This window comes from Phasianus colchicus, chromosome 22 (genome assembly GCF_987193195.1).
Source record: "Phasianus colchicus chromosome 22, bPhaCol1.hap1.1, whole genome shotgun sequence".
Lineage (NCBI taxonomy): Eukaryota > Metazoa > Chordata > Aves > Galliformes > Phasianidae > Phasianus > Phasianus colchicus.
In genome coordinates this window covers 7,007,595-7,025,828 of record NC_143457.1, presented here as the reverse complement: position 1 = coordinate 7,025,828, position 18,234 = coordinate 7,007,595, and the positions used below count along the sequence as shown (strand labels likewise).

The 18,234-nt window shown below is 44.5% G+C and overlaps 2 protein-coding genes across 12 annotated transcripts in view; one reads left to right on the top strand and one right to left on the bottom strand.

Moving 5' to 3' along the window:
• The window catches only part of CAMTA1 (calmodulin binding transcription activator 1), a 226,464-nt gene extending 225,600 nt beyond the window's left edge, over positions 1–864 (bottom strand). For all 10 annotated transcript variants that reach the window (XM_090122995.1, XM_031613527.2, XM_090122998.1 and 7 more), the window contains exon 1: positions 781–864. The gene's annotated coding sequence lies outside the window, so the exon portion shown is untranslated. The remainder of the gene's footprint in view (positions 1–780) is intronic.
• Positions 865–920: 56 nt separating this feature from the next.
• On the top strand, positions 921–16,471 carry DNAJC11 (DnaJ heat shock protein family (Hsp40) member C11). 2 transcript variants are annotated; one of them, XM_031613291.2, is made up of 16 exons: positions 921–1,069; positions 4,052–4,181; positions 4,543–4,616; positions 5,756–5,857; positions 10,118–10,246; positions 10,956–11,078; positions 11,691–11,764; positions 12,010–12,199; positions 12,282–12,367; positions 12,772–12,888; positions 13,580–13,735; positions 14,017–14,086; positions 14,200–14,257; positions 14,918–15,060; positions 15,503–15,632; positions 16,221–16,471. In XM_031613291.2, the coding sequence occupies exons 1-16, from the start codon at positions 998–1,000 to the stop codon at positions 16,244–16,246; spliced, it is 1,680 nt and encodes a 559-aa protein (XP_031469151.1). In that variant the 5' UTR covers positions 921–997; the 3' UTR covers positions 16,247–16,471. The 2 variants fall into 2 exon arrangements, with proteins under 2 accessions (XP_031469151.1, XP_031469152.1); XM_031613292.2 differs by lacking the exon at positions 921–1,069 and adding an exon at positions 3,630–3,721.
• Positions 16,472–18,234: the final 1,763 nt, after the last annotated feature.

Genomic DNA, 18,234 nt, shown 5'->3' with positions numbered 1-18,234 from the left:
AGAAAGCACAGCTCACATTTAGCTCACTGAAGTCTTACTGCTCTCGTCCTATGCTTCCCTGCCAAGAAGTGACATCTGCGGACCGTTCCCAGAAATTTCCCCTGAATCATCCGTGATGCACGCAGAGCAGCGGCAGCGGGCAGTGCGTCGCTCAGGAGCGCGGCACTCGGCCCGGTAAGGCACGGGTTCCCAGTCGCGCTGCCGCCGGTTTCCCTCCGAGCCACGCCGCTCCCACGCGGCACTCAGAGCACCGCGGCACGGGCGGAACCCGAACCGCCCGGGCGCAATTCGCACCCCGGGGACCGGAGCGGTCTTTGCATCTCCGGTCTTTGAAACCACGTGTGAAAAACGAGTCCAACAGGCCGCCGAGCCGCCGCCGCGCCGGGCTCACGCGGAACAGAACGCGGCTCGAAGCGGGCGGCCGAACTTCGGGAAGGGAGAGCAGAGCAGACTGGGCGCCCGCTGGAGCGCAGCGGGGCCACGAGAGGCTTCCAGAGCAGCGCTGCGGGACCAGGCGGCTCCCGCACGGAGCGGCGCCGCTCCTCTCCCCGCTGACAGCCGGCGCCGAGCCGCTCCGCCGCTTCCCCTCGGTGCTCGAGCCCGGCCCCGCCGCGCCCCGTCGTCCCGCGGCCGCTAACGGACGGCGCCGTGCCGGGTCCCGAAGCACCGCTCCCGCCCCGCGCCCCGCAGCGGAGACCGAACCGCGACGCGCGAGGGAACCGCGAGCAGAGAGGCGCCCGGCGGGCACCGCGCGCAGCACCCCAGCACTCCAGCACTCACCGCGGGGTCCGCGCCCGCCGCCGCGCGCCGCGCTTCACGGCTCCCGGGGCGGGGCCTGCCCGCGCCTGCGCACTACTCGGCCCGGCCGGCGCGCGGCCCCGCGCGCACGCGCAGCAGTCGGGCGCCCCGCTCCGCTCCTCCGGGCCGCAGGGGGGCGCTGTCGGGACGGCGCGGCGCGTCGCGTCGCTCCGCCCGGCGCGGGGTGAGAGGTCGGGAAATGGCGGCGGCCTTGGGCGAAGAGGCGCCGGACAACGAGGACTACTACGCGCTGCTCAACGTGCGGCGAGAGGTGAGCGCGGCGGCCGGGCCGCGCGGCGTCGCGAAGGGGCCGGGACCCCCCGTGCCCGACCTCGCCTTTGGCGCGGGCCGCGGCGCGGCTGACAGCGACCCGGCGGGCGGCGGGGCCCGAGCGCCCGTGGCCGTGAGCGGCGCCGCGGGGCGGGCGGGCGGGGGGAGCGCGGCCTCGTGCGGGGCTCCGGGCGGCACCGCGGGCGGCCGGGCGCGACGGAGGGAGGGCGGCTCCAGCTGCTCTCATCGCGCCGTAGCGCCGGCACGGATCGGTACAAAATCGGCCTCGGAGCCGCGCGCTGTGGGCTGAGCGTGAGGCGGGACGGCGAGGCGACGGTGCGCTGAGAGCAGCGCGTTGGGACGGATGCGCCCCCGGGGTTCGTGACGGCCTGAGCCCGACCTGCCTCACTGCCCGTGTGCCCTCCGCCTTCCTGGTTCTTCGTGCCGGCTCGAGTCAGAGCTGCGTGAACCAGGTGTGCTCGGGTTAAACTGATAAAAGGCTGCTCTCCAGCTTCCTTTTCGAAGTGCGGCCCCGCGTCGGCTGGTGCGCGGCGCCGGCGGGAGCGGCAGGAGCTCAGAACGCTGCTGTGCTGCCGCTGGGCTCAGGGGCAGTGCGTGTGCACGGACCGCGCCGCTCAGACCTCAGTTAACAGGCGGAGGTGAGGAAAGCTTTTATCGAGCTACCGCTGCCTCGAACGGTAGGAGTTTGAGACAGAGAAGCGATTTCATCCCGTGGTTCTGAAAAAATTAGCTTGGGAATTGACGTCAGTGCTTCTGGCCCTGGGGTGGCCTTCTGTGTCTTGTTTATGGAAGCCGTTCGTGTTTCTGAAGGAAACAATCTGCCTGTAACACAGAGCTCTGCAGTACTGTGCAGAAGAGAAAAATGTTCTTTTTTGAAGAGTGCTGTGCAGCTCAAACACGAGCATGGTTAAGAGTCTGTGGGTCAGACTGTTACATCAGCCAGCAGCCTTGTAAATCACTCTCCCAAATGCCATCAAGGTGCAGATGCAAAGGTTAAGAGAGTGAGGTAGGACGCGTGCAGGCGCTGCGACTGCCTGGGGGTGAACAGGGAAGGCTTAAAGGTTAACTTGGCCACGCTTTCAGCTCTGCAGCGGCTAACGAAAATTCAAGTTGAGTACAGCAGGGAACTGTAAGCCGAGTTAAAAGGATCTTTGTGAGAGTAATTCCAGATGAGGGTAGTTGCTTTGTTAATTATCTCCTTGCTAATTGAGTTCTGTAGTGCTATCCTGCATAGCAGTGGTGTGCAATGAGGCAACACTGCTGTATGCTGAGCCAGTTTTGTGTGGTGGGGCGGCTGGGCTCAGTATCATAGTTAATCACTGAGCTTTGCAGCCGTGGTAAGGAGAACAAACCTACTGAGCAGCACATCTCCAGTGTGTATGTATGCTTAATCTTCTATGGATTTCAATCCAGTACAAACGTGCCAAGTGTGAAACACTAAATTAAGGCATTTAAATCCAACAAGGAGGTGACACACCTCTTAATTTTGTCTAGAATTCTGGTGATAAAAATGTAACTTACATATGGTTATTACTGACTTATGTATCTCGTTGCAATTTGAAATGATGTCAGTATTTCTTTAGTGGTTCCTAAGAGGTTATCTCTCATGAAATATTGAACCAGTGACCCAATCTATTCAGAGATGATGAAAGGCCCAATCTAACCTTGTATTGAACGTGGCATTTACAAAAAATGAAATTGCTCATTTCTATTATGTAATCAATAGGACATTAAACCATTTATCATTAATTTGATTAAGGAATGTCATTTTAGAGCTCTGTCTTCTCAATCTAGTTTAAATTCAATGTCTGAGAAAGTACACGGTAGTAAAAAGAAGGCAGCTGCTCTATAGCTGCCTGACTGTCCTGGGGGTAGCAAATTCATCAGGTCCACTTCTGCTGTATCACTTCAGAAATGTAACATTAAGTAGTACAAGTGCAGAAAATCATCTACTCTAGACAGTTGTCAAGATGAAACAAACTTCTAGCTTTGAGATGCAAAAGAAACTGCACTTACTCCTCACCCTTTGAGGGATAAATAGTGCTGAAATACAAGGAATGAAGTGAGAGTGAGAAAGGGGAGGCTACCAAGTTTCCTCTGGTCTAAAAGTGATTCTGCTCTGAGATTGTCTCCTGGAAGTGATAAAGGAAGGTGTCTGCTTTATTATTCCATTGATTCTGAAAGAGCCATCCAAAATCTCCATCTATGTCTTTGGAATGAGGCCAGGTGCCACCTGAAATTCCTCTTGCTGAAGGACACATTTGTTTTGTTGATGCGTTTAGTGACTTACTGTTCTGCTCATCCATCTGTGGCAGCTGAGTGAATTTTTGAGGGGAGGTGAGGTGCCTTCTATTCTCACAGCACAATAGAGTATCCCTAGGAATGGAGTGTAGGGTGAAGTGATTGCTTGTAATGCTGTCACTGAAATGCAAAGTCATGGCCTAAAGCAGTGATGGAGCACCTGGTGGGAAGGCAGGGCCAGGCCAGGGGAGCCCAGGTGTATGCAATGTACCTGAGCAACAGGAAGGGGTGGAGCCAGGGTCTTCTCCTTCCTAGTCCTCATTTAAGGGTTGGCTGTGGAGGTGAGAGCTTCTCCTGCTGGAGAACCCTTTGTTATTGAGGCCTTCCAAGAGTATGTAGCTCTTTTCCTTTGTTTTTGCATTTGGGTTTGTTCTTGTTTGCTGTAGTTAAAAACTTTGCCACCCCACTATTATCATGGTACTTTTCATCCCATTTTAGCATTACCCACCTTATAAATAACTGAAAATACAGATTGCATAACTGAATGCTTTGCTGACTTATATGAAAGCTGTGTCCTACTGTGAAGCTTAAGTCTATTCTTAAACTTATGTACGTAATGGGATGTAATAGCTGTTAGATTTCTCTTTCAAGGCTGATTTTGAAAATGGTCTTTTTCATTATTCTTAGTTGTATTTTAATTTATTTTCATTGCTTTTTGTAGGCCTCTCAGGAAGAGTTAAAAGCTGCCTACCGCCGGCTGTGTATGCTGTACCATCCAGACAAGCACAGAGACCCAGAGCTGAAATTGCAGGCTGAGCGGCTGTTTAACCTGGTTCACCAAGCTTATGAAGGTCAGCAGAAGTCTATGAGTTTTCCAGAACTTTCTAGGGGTTTTCTAGGCAGGGTTTGTCTTTATGCTCTTTAAAATACAAATAAATATTGTCACACTATATTATATAATATTGCTGATAATTAATAGTGCTTTGTTTCATTTTTCTGTCCTGTAAATCAGAGGAGCAATGTATTGTAAGTTCTGCAATGAAGAAGTCCTGGTCTTATCATCTATGTATTATAAACAATCTTGTTGCTATCTCCCTCACTTCTCTGTAGAATGAGTTTCCAGAATCTGCCTGAATTCTAAATAACACTGTTTTGTCGGCCTATGATTTAAGAAGATCAAGTTCTCATTCTTTTTTTGATTTTAATTTGTAGTGCTTAGTGATCCACAGACCAGGGCCATCTATGACATATATGGGAGGAGAGGACTGGAGATGGAAGGATGGGAGGTGAGAGAAATTCCATACCTTATGGCTGGTGGGATTGGTTATATCCAAGTTTGTCTGAAATTCTTGCTGTATTGAGCTGCACTGACCCCTTGATAGTTTAAAATAAAAAAAAAAAAACTCATCTGCTTGTAGCAGAAATACAAGTCACAGTCTGAAGCAGTGATTGAGCACCTGGTGGGAAGGCAGGGCCAATCCTATGGAGCTCAGGTACATGCAGTGCACCTGAGTGACCAGAAGGGATGGAGACAGGAGCCATTTAAGAGTTGGCTGTGGAGGTGAGCGGATCTCTTGCTGGAGATCTGTGTACCTGAGGCTTTCCAGAGGTAAGCAGCTCTTACCCTTCATTTCTGCATTTGTGGCTGCTGCATTTGGGCTTGTTCTCATTTGCTGTAGCCGGAGACTTTGCCATTCCACTATTGTTGCAGTACTCTCCATCCCATTATAATGTTATACTGCTAGAAAGCACTTTTGTTTTGTCTTTTTTGTTTTCTCTCCCTACCTCCACCCCTGGAGCAACACAGTGGTTTTTCAGAGTACTTGCTTTTTGTTGTTGATGTTTTTTACCAGAGACCAAAAAACATGTCATTCAGAGTTCCCTGCTAGGATATTGTCATAACAGGCAATATGTTTGGCTGGGACAAACACATCAATATCCCCACTTAATCTCATCTTTTTCATCTGAAGTCTGTGTGTGTTGGAGGAAGCATGGGGTGTAAGTTGCAGCTCTGAAGTGTTACAAAAATGAATCTGTCCATTCCTGGTCCTTCCAGTTATTTAAGTCCTCTTGCTAGCCTCTGCCAGCCTTAGTCAATTACATCATGCTGCTTGCTGTAAAATCATACTGTATTGGGCCAAGCCAGTACCGAGATCAAGTTTGGAGTTAGTTGCAAGAAATGTGGAACAGTAGGAGTACATAACAGATATTTCTGATCTGCTTATTGCAAACTCAAACATTTTTGAAAATTGAAATCCAGTAGTTCTTCTGTCCTTAATTAGAGCCATGCCTCTTTAAAACTCTAATTCCCTGAAACATGTAGGGTAAACAGAGCAGCAGGGACAGTGTATTAGTGTTAGAGTATCAGTGGACCTCAGTTCCATCAGCAGTGAAACACCTAGTATTTAAATTTCTTTTTGAACAGGTTGTGGAAAGGAAGAGAACTCCAGCAGAAATCAGAGAGGAATTTGAGCGTTTGCAGAGAGAGAGGGAAGAGAGAAGACTGCAGCAGAGAACTAATCCGAAGGTAAGTAAAGACTTCATGCCAGTCTCAACACTGAGTTCTTAAGGGTTTGGGAATGCAAGGGTGATGAGCCTCAATGAAGGGTTATAGTAAATAACCCCTTAGGTATTCACAGTTAATGAGCTACTCCTTGAATGTGCAGTTTATCTGGAAAATGTAGGGAAAACAACTAAATTTTTCAGCAATATTTTTTCCATTTTTTCTTTTCTGTTTAAACATTATAGAGCAAAAGTATCTTTCAACATTTTTAGGAAAGCATTCCTAACACTGAAGTTGTTTTGAATTCTATCCAAATATTCCAAATAAAATGAAAATTCTTGCAGTTACCTGACAACTTTTCCCTTCAATATTGCTCTAGTGTCACAACAATGTGGAGAGAGATTCAGATGCGGCCTTGAAAAGAAAAAATCTGAGACAGTTACTAAACCAGCTGGATAGATAACTGTTCCTTCTCACTGTGGAATGCTTGCAGTGCAGTGAGCAAAATCAACATGAACAAGATTGGGGTCTTGCCTGCTTCACAGTTAGTTCCTGTTTAAAAAAAGCTAAATCACGTTCTTAAAATGAGAATCATTGAGCATTCCATCCTCATCTCTGTCTGCTTGAGCAGCAATAAATCGACCCTAAATGACCCACCTCACTGCTGAATCTTGGCTGTTTAGGAATGATCTGTGTTAAGGATGATGTTCTCATTGTAACATTGGAATGGCAGGGAGATGGGGAAATGATGATTGACATCTGTCACCTGCTGTGACTGGAATACTCCAGTAGGTTAGAATGCTAATGGCCTAGCAGGCTCTTGGTTGATAAATGTGCAGGCAGCCCAAGTCTTTGTCAGGATTACCCCGACTGAGGTTTTGAAGCTTGTTGAATCAAAAATCTTGATTCTCATGCAGTGAGCAATACTATCAAAGAATTGCTTTGGCACTCACCTAGTATACTTATACTTTAGTCTACCTCTTATCTGTATCTTTCTCCTTTTTTCTTAAACTGTCAGAAACCATTTTGTGCCTGTTTTTTGAAACCTCTGTTGGAAGCCTTTTCTTTCCATGCAGGGTAGGAATGGCCCATGGTGGGGGGCCTTAATCTTCCTCTCTCCACCCTGAGGTAGCTGTGCAGACATTTACATAGGTAAATAAACTTCCTCTGTCTTCAAACAAACAAAACTGTAGTGAGACATTGAATTCTGTTTTACTTGCAAATGCTTGGTGGAAGTACAGAGATTCTGCATCCTAAGCACAGGTGGTGGTACTGTTCTGATGTCCTTGAAAGAAGAGGTCCTCTGTCACCAATTTCATACATGGGCCTTTACATTGTTGCAGCATAGCTCGTGTAACCCAACAAAGATTAATTACTACTAGTGCTGGTTTGGAAGGTTGCTGTGGTCTTTGCAGTCAGTAGTTTATAGTCATTATAGTCACAGTGTTTTCTTAGGGGACAGAAGTGTGAGTTTAGGATTGAATCAGAAAAATATCTATCTGAGAAGACCTGTCATGTTTTGAGGTACTCCTTGGTGCAGACTTTGAATCTGTGCTGGTCTTAGCAAAGCAAATTGAGTAATGCAGATCACCAGGCTGTTGTGAGTCGTGTACAGATATTAGGAACTCATTTGTACTGAAAGGGTGGCTAAGCATAAGGTGATAAGTAAATATCTGTTGACATATTCTATCCAAGAAAGGATTTCTGAATGCCACAAAATAGGGCAAGTCCAAATATCTCTAATAGAGATGAGAGTGATTGTGGTCAGGAGGATACTGACACAGAGGGGCACGGTTATCTCTGTGTAGTGCTTCACTGTGACTTCAGGAGTTTAACATTTTTATCTGGGTATTTTACTGTGTCTGTGAGCAGTAAAAAAAAAAAAAAAAAAAAAGTACATTGCAAGCCTTGGTCTCTGTGTCCTGTGATAAAATTAGCCATCTGGGTGTTTACAGCAACTGCTGATTGGCAGCCTATAGAAATGTCTCTCCAGGCAATGTTCCTGTGGAATTAGGTAGCACAGCTGTGATCACTTCATACATGAACACAAGTTATCTTAAAATTTCAAACATTTTGTCAGTTCTATAAAATGGTTTCAGCAAAGTAAAGCATTTTAACCAGAAATGTTGAGCAATAACCAGATGTAGGCAATTTGGCAGGTTTCAAATTGAGCCTATTATTTGCTTTTAGAGTTTTGTTTTTGTTTTCAAAGCTGTGCAGAAGGGTTGAAAAGTTCATTACTTGATTTGAGAACTGCTTCCTGTTTAGAGCAATAAATCCCATTATTTTCCTGCTGCAGAAGGTCGACATCTAAGAAATGTAGATTCCTCAGGGCCCAGCCAGGTTCTGTGTGTCACTTCCAGAAGGAAGATGATCATCTTCCAGGAAAAAAAGATGAGGAAGGATACATTCTTCTCTGGCACATCTATTAATTTCATCATTAACAACTGTTTCATGTTTACAGGGATGTTAAATGTAGGTAACTTCAAAAGGTGCTGCCAGATCACACTTCTGAGCAGAGCTTTGCAGCTTCTCCCTGCTGCTCTCACTTTGAGAAGGTTTTTCCTTTTATTTAATGGCCTGAGCAGGTGGCTGATGGGAAGCTGTGAGGAGCAGTGCTCCTCTCTATTATCCGGTGCCATAGGGGGTGCTATCGTTCTCTGGGAATATTTTTAACATTGCCATCTGCTGCTTTTCCTGTGCTTGTGCATGAGCCAATTTCCTTGCCAGGACCTATAGGTCTCTGAAGGTGACTTCACCTGTTTGGCAGGAGGGAAAATACCTTGTGGAGTCTGCTCCCTTCACCAAAAGGCAACTGAACAGAAATCCTGCTGCAGAGGGCAGGGTTGGGGCAGCTGAGGTGCTGCTTTCATCTGAATTGGTTTTGTAGATTTTCATGCATAGATTCAGGTGTTTTCCTTTTGACTTCTCTATTTTCACTGAGAGAAGTGTTTTGCAGTTCATAGTTGTGATAAAAGAAGTTGCAAGATTTCATTCAAGTTCAACATGGTTACTATTTAGTTTGAAAACCTTTGTTTAAATTACTCTGAATTTGTAATGCAGAGTTGCAGTCTGGCAGAGGTTCTATGCTGAATGCAGCACCAAGCAGAAAACCTTCTTGTGCAGCTGTTGTGAAAGATCTTGGGCTTCATATATTTCTGAAGTGAACAGCTCAAGAAAAAGAGGAGTAGTTCTGTTTTGTTAAGAGGTGCATTCACCTGTGTTTAAATGTTTGATCAGTCAGTCTGGAGTGCATTTATTGGAATCTCCTGGAGTCAAGCTGGCCCTTCTTGCTTGCTTTGGCTCTTCTCAGTGTGCTCTGTAAGCATCTGGAGCAGCAGTGCAGGGTTGTGCAGCTTCTGAGGCATTTGGCAGCCTTGCTTTGCTCCACTGTTACGTTGGCCATGTCAAGGAACTGCACAGCACAGGAGAGGCTGGAACTGAAGAAGTTGTAACATTTGGAGAGCAGATCCCTTGAAGGTGATGTTGGAAGTTGCTCCTGAAAAGTAATTTTCTGCATAAATTGTAGTAATTTGTCATTTGTTTCCTTAAACAGGAAATGAGTGTAATTGGAAAGTTGTTGAATTTTAAATCAAAAATAAATTCTAAAAGAAAAAATTAGGATTCAGCCCTTATTCCAGAGTTCTGGAAATAATCACACCTTTCTGTGTTTAAAATACTTTTTCTGCTATGCAAGCAATCACAAAATAAACAGCAGGAATTTTCACAGCAGATACATGGTTGGAAGTTTTGAATCCTATCAAACTCTGTAATCTAAGGTTCAGAATTCTATTAGGATGGAGTGAGCATGGAAAAACTCTTACTCAGATTGAAATAAGAATTTATTCCGTCCATATTCCGCTGTCAGGATGTTTTTACACCTACCCTGAGTTGTGTTTATTCAAACTGCTTGATGTTAATCCTGTGTGTGCACAGAGGTTTTGTTATTGAAAATGGTACATTTTCTCTGGGTGGTGGTGCTGTGAAATAGATCTTTGGGGAGTGTTATCAGAGCCCCTTGAAGATACGTGACCCAGACGAGAATCTAATCATGCTCTTTTCAAATAAACCCACTCCTACTAATGTTCCAAGTTGATTCCTCCTGGGGAAAAAATGTTTTAATGTTTGTGTTTAAAAAAAATGCTGTTTAGAATGGAGAATGTAATTGCAAAACAAGAAAATCCTGAAAAGCAGCCTTTAAACTAGCAATGTGTGAGGGTGCTTTAGCCATTTAGCCTGAGTAAGTTGGATGCTTGTTAATACTTTGTTTCCCTTTATCCTTAGGGAACGATTAGTGTTGGAATAGATGCTACTGACCTCTTTGATCGTTATGATGAAGAATATGAAGATGTGCAAGGGAGCAGCTTTCCCCAGATTGAAATAAATAAAATGCACATATCCCAGTCCATTGAGGTAAGGAGGGCAGGTGCTGTGGCTGACTTGGTCAGGGTCTGAGAACATGAGGCACTACAGTGCAAGCCAGCAGAATGTGGAACGCTGCTCAGGTCTCATCTTTCTTTACAGGAAGGTCCATTAACCAGTGTGAGTGGGAGGAGACTCAGTTCCAGCAGGACTGTGTGTTGAATGTGTGGCATGCATTTGTGTGAGCACAGGCGCAGAATTTGATGGCTTGTGTGTATGCTGCTATGCTCCCTGCTAGTAGGGAGGCTGAATTGTGATTGAAAGTGGGTATCTAGCTCTCTGTGAATGCAGGACACTTTGTATGTGAAAACATATCATCCAATTTTGAGGACGTAGGCAAGGAAACAAAGGGCAAATGTTTCCTTTGTTCCAAACAGTTGGAGAAATTGAGTCTGCTCTTGAGATTAGAAGGAACTACAGCTCAAGATCAGGACTTAGGGGCTCATTAAAGCTGTCACAAGCAGCTGCTGCTATAAAATTTATTTCACATTTTGCCGTATTCTCACTGCAGAATTTGGAACGGGCATGTCTAGTTGAAACAGCTGGGTTAAGTGGATGACAAGAATGCAACTGTACTGATACTTGTCTCGCTGTGCTTACACTCTCTGCAGTCATCTACAGTTTTGGCTGTGTCCTTGTAGAGCAGACATTATGTATGTGAATCAGGATTGTATTGGTAACAGTATATTCTTTTTGTCAGGCACCACTGACTTCCACAGACACAGCAATACTGTCTGGTAACCTTTCTACCCAGAATGGGAATGGAGGTGGATCAATTAATCTTGCTTTCAGACGAGTGACGTCTGCCAAGGGATGGGGAGAGGTAAGAATGCTGGATGTTATATACTATACCCAATTTGTTTCAGGCTGCTTGGATTAGCTATCTAGACTACTTTCTCTTGGGAACTTCAGCTTTTTTCCACCTCTGTGTGCTTCCATTTCAGAAGATAGGGATAGCAGTGCTGACAAACTTTCTTGACTGCCCTATGAAGAGAGCTCCTGGAGACTTAGGTGGTAGCAGTATTTGTAGAGTGATACTAAAACACATTGTGTTGGATAGTAGAACAATACTTCGTACATCCTGTTCCCCAAGTCAAAAGTTTTTCTTCATTTCTTCCCATTTTTTGGCCATGTGTGGTGTGCTTGGCTTGTGCTGATAGAATGTTACCTGTTGTTTCTTGGGCCCTTCCAAGGGCTGTGTTTTCCAAGTATGTGCTGTTGCCTCTAGGGCTACAAAAATGGCTTTCCTCATGACAATCTTGCTAAGAGAAACTTGTTATTCTGAGTGTGAAATTAGCAGAAAGGAGAGGATATTAAAAAAAGTGAACTTAATTCAGATGTTTTAAACGCTTCTGAATTAAAATAATGCTTATGAAGTACTCTGTCTCTTGACAAAGCCTATATTCTAACTGCTTATCAATGTGCGTTTTAACAGTTGGAGTTTGGAGCAGGAGACCTTCAGGGACCTCTCTTTGGTCTGAAGATATTCCGTAATCTTACACCAAGATGGTAAATAGTCAGAGTTTAATGTTTGGTTCCTCAGTGTGGAATATTAACCATCTCAAACTCATTTTCATGTTAATTCTAGATTTGTTTTCTGTTCTGCAAAAGGTATCTCTTATTTAGACTTTGCATAATGCTTTAGTGCTACTCAAAATGCATCCATTCTGTTGGTTAGTGTCTTCTATCTTAATACCACTAGGTTAAGGAGAGTCTGGTCTACATCCTCATGACACTTTGCTTATTTCTTCTAGCTTCATCACTACAAACTGTGCTCTGCAGTTTTCATCCCGTGGGATCCGCCCAGGTCTCACCACAGTTCTGGCCCGCAACCTGGACAAGAACACCATGGGGTACTTGCAGTGGCGGTGGGGCATCCAGTCAGCCATGAACACCAGCGTTGTCCGGGACACAAAAACCAGCCATTTCACTGTGGCATTGCAGGTGAGAACCCTGTTGCTGTATGCAGGGGATGTTGATGCCATTTTAGGTGGGAGAAGGCTCAGCTTTTACTCTTGTATTTCAGCTGGGAATCCCCCATTCTTTCATGATGGTCAGTTACCAGCATAAGTTTCAGGATGAGGATCAGACGCGGATAAAAGGTTCTCTAAAGTAAGTGCACAAGTGGAAATTCGTATTGCTCAGAATCTGTTATCTCCTGCTGTTGTAGGTCTCTGGGTTCCACACAAATTGTGCACATCTATACTCTTTAGGAATCTGCTTTTCTTTAATTATATCTCTTACTGACTGAAATGAGTGTCTTGGAGGCTTAGTTTTGTGTCTCTAAGTGGAATGTAAAATACATGCTTGTTGCCTCTGTAATCTGTTAACTAGTTTACTAACTAAAAGGGCTAATCTCATCTTGGAGATGCACCATGAATCTTCTGACAGCCAGCATGTGCCCCACACAAATGTATTTGTATGTTTTACTTGTTGGAGAATTACACTAAAGAGAACTCTGTGATGAAAAACTTTAAGTCTTCTGAGTCTTAGCAGTATTTGTTCTCTCATTCTAGGGCAGGGTTCTTTGGGACCATTGTGGAGTATGGAGCGGAGAGGAAGATTTCCAGACACAGTATTTTAGGAGCCACTGTCAGTGTTGGTGTTCCCCAAGGAGTGTCTTTGAAAATCAAGTCAGTTAAAGATTATAACTGTAGAGTATAGAGGCCAATCATAACTTATGTTATTGTATTTCAAAAATTCAGGTGAGGGGGGTTCTTACTTAGAGCTATGTTGATATTTCAGTGTAAGGGTTTGCAGCTGCCTTCATCTGTAATGTAAGTTTTGCCTACCTGAAGCAAAATGTGCCTTCTGCTCATGTTGTTCTGAGCCTGAACCACTTCTTACAGGACTATCGTGTGATGCATCAAAATATTCTGAAAGTTCAATTTTAAGTTTGGGGTATTACTAGTAAGTGGATGGAAGAATTAAAAAAAATATTAGAAATGTATTTAATTGCATTCCATTTGTGCAACACTGTGCATACTTGTGTGCTTCAGTTAGTGAATTGCCATTATTGAGTATCATTGAGGATACTTTGTTAATATGGCAGTTCACAAAGAGATGCCTAACTTCTAAGGCTTCGTGCACTGCAGTGCAATTCTGAGTTGTTGCCAGCAGAGGGCATGCTAGGATGCAGAAACGTAAAGACATGAAGATGCTACTATCAAGAAGACTTTTCAAAAATTAATATTCTTCCAAAGTTTATAGTTTCGCTTATGTTTTTGAGATGACTTAATCATCTCTACCTTGCTTGTGTATTTAATCAAGAACACTTTACTCTGCATTTCTTCTGACCTGTCATTATGTTCTTACTCATTCCAGGTTGAACAGGGCTAGTCAGACCTACTTCTTCCCTGTCCACCTAACAGATCAGCTGCTTCCCAGTGCTGTATTCTATGCCACTGTGGGACCCCTAGTTATCTACTTTGCCATGCACAGGCTAATCATCAAACCCTACCTCAGGGCGCAGAAGGAGAGGTGAGCTGGCAAGGCTGTTTGTAATACAGAGCTGGGAAGTCCTGATCAAGTGCTTCTGGGAGGCTGGTTCAAAGGCTGGGATATCCAGCTGAGGCATAGTGTCAGTGCTGCTAGAAAGCTACAAAAATCCCCTGGAGGGTGGGGAAGAACCTTGAAGCCCAGCTCATTAGAGTGATATTGTGGGCCACTATAATTGGGGTGAATTAGTAAACATTTGCCACTTTGTGGCTGAATCCCATTCATTGTGTAGACCTGATGTGATTTTGATGTCTTTATGCCAGAGAGCTGGAGAAGCAAAGGGAGAGTACTGCCAGTGACATCCTTCAGAAAAAGCAAGAGGCAGAAGCTGCAGTAAGTCTTTCTCATAACTAATCCCTCTTGAAGCTGGTTTTACTCGGCTTATCTCTTTTGGACTCAGTGTCTGACAGTGCTTAATTTTTACTTTATCCCTTGTGTTATGACAGGTTAGGTTGATGCAAGAGTCTGTCCGGAGGATAATTGAAGCAGAGGAAGCCAGAATGGGTAAAGATTATAACACCATTTATTCCATAAATGTGGATAGAGGAAGGAGCAATAAAAAGGCTGGGTAGCTGAGGGGGAGAAATGTGAAATGCAGTTCCTTCATTTCTACTCTTAATGAAGCATGGCATAATTGCTGTTTGTGCATATATTGGGAAAATTCCATTGTGATTCATCTGGTGTCTACACTTAGGGACACCAGATATTGTCTCAGGAAAGGCTACAAGATGATGAGCAGGATGTAGGCAAGTCTGGCTGCTTCTCTCTTCAAAAGAGAAGTGTGCTATAGGCATGTGGAGAAATTTGAAGTATGTCTTCTGCTGATCTGATCTACACAGTTTGCTCTTAGATTATAATGGAAATCTGAGTGTTAATGTTTGTGAGCAACTACCATGAGAATCTTCCAAAATGGCTTGTGACATTCACTTGGTTTGTCACATCAGCGTGATGTTGAAGGCAAGTCATTCTGTCCTAGTGCTGGAATACTGCTAGCAAACACCCAGGTATAAATGTTCCTCTGTCTTGAAAAGTCTGGGTTGAGTCAAGGTGGAATCAAGTATCACTGAAAGCAAAAGATGATGCTGGGATGGTCTTTTCATCCATGTCTGCCCAACAGTCAGTGGGAAACAGCTCATTGCATTTGTGATTTCTTGTGAAATGCAGGTCTGATTGTAGTGAATGCCTGGTATGGGAAGTTTGTTAATGACAACAGCAGGAAGAATGAGAAGGTGAAAGTAATAGATGTGACTGTGCCTTTGCAGTGCTTAGTGAAGGACTCTAAGCTCATCCTTACAGAGGCATCCAAGGTATGTAGCTTATGTCAAAGCACATACTGAGATAACTCAAGTGTGTGACTCAGTTCTGAATGACCTGTATGCTCTCCTCACAGGGTATTTCTGCAGTGTGCAAGGTTAATTTACAGAAGCCACTTTCTACACAAGCATCACAAACTGCTAGGAACTTCTGTTTCTCTGGGCATTTCCAGTGTCAAACTGTACCTCAGTGTTTATGGCATAGGACAGTGTTACAGATTTCGGGGCTGTACACCAGAAACTTCCTGGGTTCAGTGTTGTCAGCATTCTTGACACTGGGGAGATAATTTCTTAGCTTTTCATTTCATTGGCAACAAAATTTCTTTTATTTTTTTTTTTTGTCTGACACCTTATTCTGGTACTAATGATATTTTAAGAGTCATTGAAGAGTGAAAGCCTGTGCACTGTTTCCCAGTCTATCTTTCTCTGCTTAAAGGCTGGGTTGCCGGGTTTCTACGACCCCTGTGTGGGTGAGGAGAAGAGTTTGAAAGTGCTTTATCAGTTCCGAGGAGTTCTGCACCAAGTGATGTCAGCTGACAATGAGGCCCTTAGGATACCAAAGCAATGTAAGTAACAAGGACTACCATGCTTCCTCCTTCAGGAAGAGCTGGGGTTACTGAGATGGACTGGGGTGGCTATGGTATGTCTCCAATCATTAAGGAGCTCAGCTGCAGCATTGCAGCTATTAATGCCACCTGACCTTAAATATCCAACCTGAAGTTTAAAAGAAAGCAGCTTCCAGCAGCTGCTGTTATCCCTACTGGGCAATTCACAGCCCTAGGTAGCCCACTGGGGACTGATCTGAAGGCAGGCTAGAGGCCTGTACCAGATTTTTCCCATCTGCATTTTATCTATATGTCAAGATGTTCACCCTGTCAAGATGATTTTGTGAATTGTCTACTGACATGTTTTACTGGTACCATGTAGCCCCGGGCAGTTGGCTAAGGGGCACAGTACTGTTAACTCCAGATCACTTCCACAGCCCTACTTGAAGAGCCTATCCAGTTTACAAATCTGTCATAAGTACAGTGGAGTTGTAAATGAATTGTTTAATTAGTGGCCAGAATTGTTTCTGTCTGTTCCTGGTACAGTGGTGAAGTTCAAGTAAGGATGATGAAAGTGGTGTGTACCCATTTACTCTTCTCATTCAACAGCTCACAGAATTGATGCAGATGGCTAATCTGATGAGAGTGTGCACGTCTGTTACAGTACCTGGGTCAGTGGAGAGAGCAGACCCTTCCCCCAGATTCTACAAGCTTGAACAGAGACATTTTTATCTATATAGCAGGTGGTGGCCTACCAGTCGTGTTAGGATCAAAAATAAGAGAACCTGCTTCCTGAGGTGGCTTCAAAGCAATACTTCTCAATTGTGGCTCAGTAATCAATAAAACAATGTGACTCTGAACGTGCAGTTCTTTTGGCCGAGGTTGTGTGAGCAGGCTCTGAGCACCACCCATCATGCAGCTGAATTTTTCCTGCAGCAATTTGGCCCAGTCCATTTGTGCAGTCTCACATAGCCTTCTGTACTCGGCAAGAAAGGAGACTTGTTCTTACTACTTTGTGTACTGAGGTAGGTAACATGCCCTTTTTCCATGCCTGAGTGAAAATTCTTTATGTTAAGGCCACCTCCTGGGAGTTTTCTGTGTAAATCCTTTTGTTGGAAAGAGGGCAGAGATTGTTTTCCACCCTAATTCTGTATTTGAAATGCACTTGTTAAGAACAAGTATGTTTGGAACAGAGTTCTTTGCTTCTTGTAATGACACAGATCTCTTCCATGTGAATCCATTCAGCTGCTCATTTCAAACACTGCTCTACCAGAGAAGGACACTGGGAATAATTGTCTTATTAATTCATTTTCCTGTCAAGGTGTTCAGGAAACCAGGAAAGCTAAGTGGAGAGAAGGACAGCAATTTATCTTATTTCTAGGGAAAAGAGGAGCATAGTTCATATGAATAAACCAGACCAAAGTGAGGAGAGGTGCAAAATGGGGTAAAGAGCTGAAAACATTGAATTCAGCTGCCACTTCTGATGCAGCTTAGTTGTAACATAAATTTCTTGGATTTGTCCTGCATGGAAGCCATGCTGGTAATTCACCAGCAGAAAGGGCAGTTCTAGTCCTGTTCCAGTGACACAGCAGATGGAAGCAGCAGCCATGTGGTATTGCTGTGTGTGTCAGCACTGCCAAAGTTTTGGTGGGAGTTTTGTGTTGTTTTTATTACAGAGAAAAGGAATAATCAAGGCTGTTTCTGAGTCACAGCTCTGCTCTCAGTGAATCCTAGAGCAGCCTCCATTGCTTACATGGGAGGGACAGGAAACAAAGGATCTTGGCTGTGCGTTGCTGCTATTACCATAAATCACTCCCTGACATGTACCTGACCCCTTTTTCTTCTTGACCGCCATTCTCTCTGCTCAAGTCATGGTCTTAAATGCTCTACTGCAAGTAATTTTAACAGGACAATTAAGTTTCTAAAACCAGACTCAATTGAGCTAGGCTGCAAGGAACTTCTCCCTCCAAAACAAGTTCATACAACTAAGTGTTCACTTTTAAAAGTAAAACAAGGCTTTTCAGTTGCGACCGGTTCCTGGTGTAGGACTTGATTTCACATATGACCAATGTTCTGTTTTTTTTCTGATACTAAATGTAAAATGTGCAATAAATTATATTCAGCTGAGAACTAGCCCATGTCCCATTTTCATCTTCTGGGCAGCATTGAAAACAAACTCTTTCCATAAAGTAAGGGTTGCAAGTTTTATAAATTTAACTGCACCCTTTGTTACATTCTGCTTCCTGCTCTCTTGTGGTCACTTATATGTACTGCTAGTTGAAAGGGACAAGAAATGCCACCAGAATTCCCTTTTCTATGTCTTGTGTCTGCCTGAAGTAAGTGGTCAGCAGTGAGAGTTATTCTGTGTTGACTGGGATGTAACAAAATGCTCCATGTGGGAGTGCTGGGAAGTAGGAGTTCTGCATTAGCAAGTGCAACCTAGTGACAATACACTGCTAATTAAAAAGAAAAAGCATGCTCCTGTAACTAGCAGGGCAAATACACCAAGAAGTTTGCACAATAAAACAATGCTGCTTTCTGACAAGTTCCTGAGATCTGGTTTCTGTTGTCATTAAAGTGACATGTTGTCTATGTTAAAAATGTAGAGAAATAGCAGTGTGAA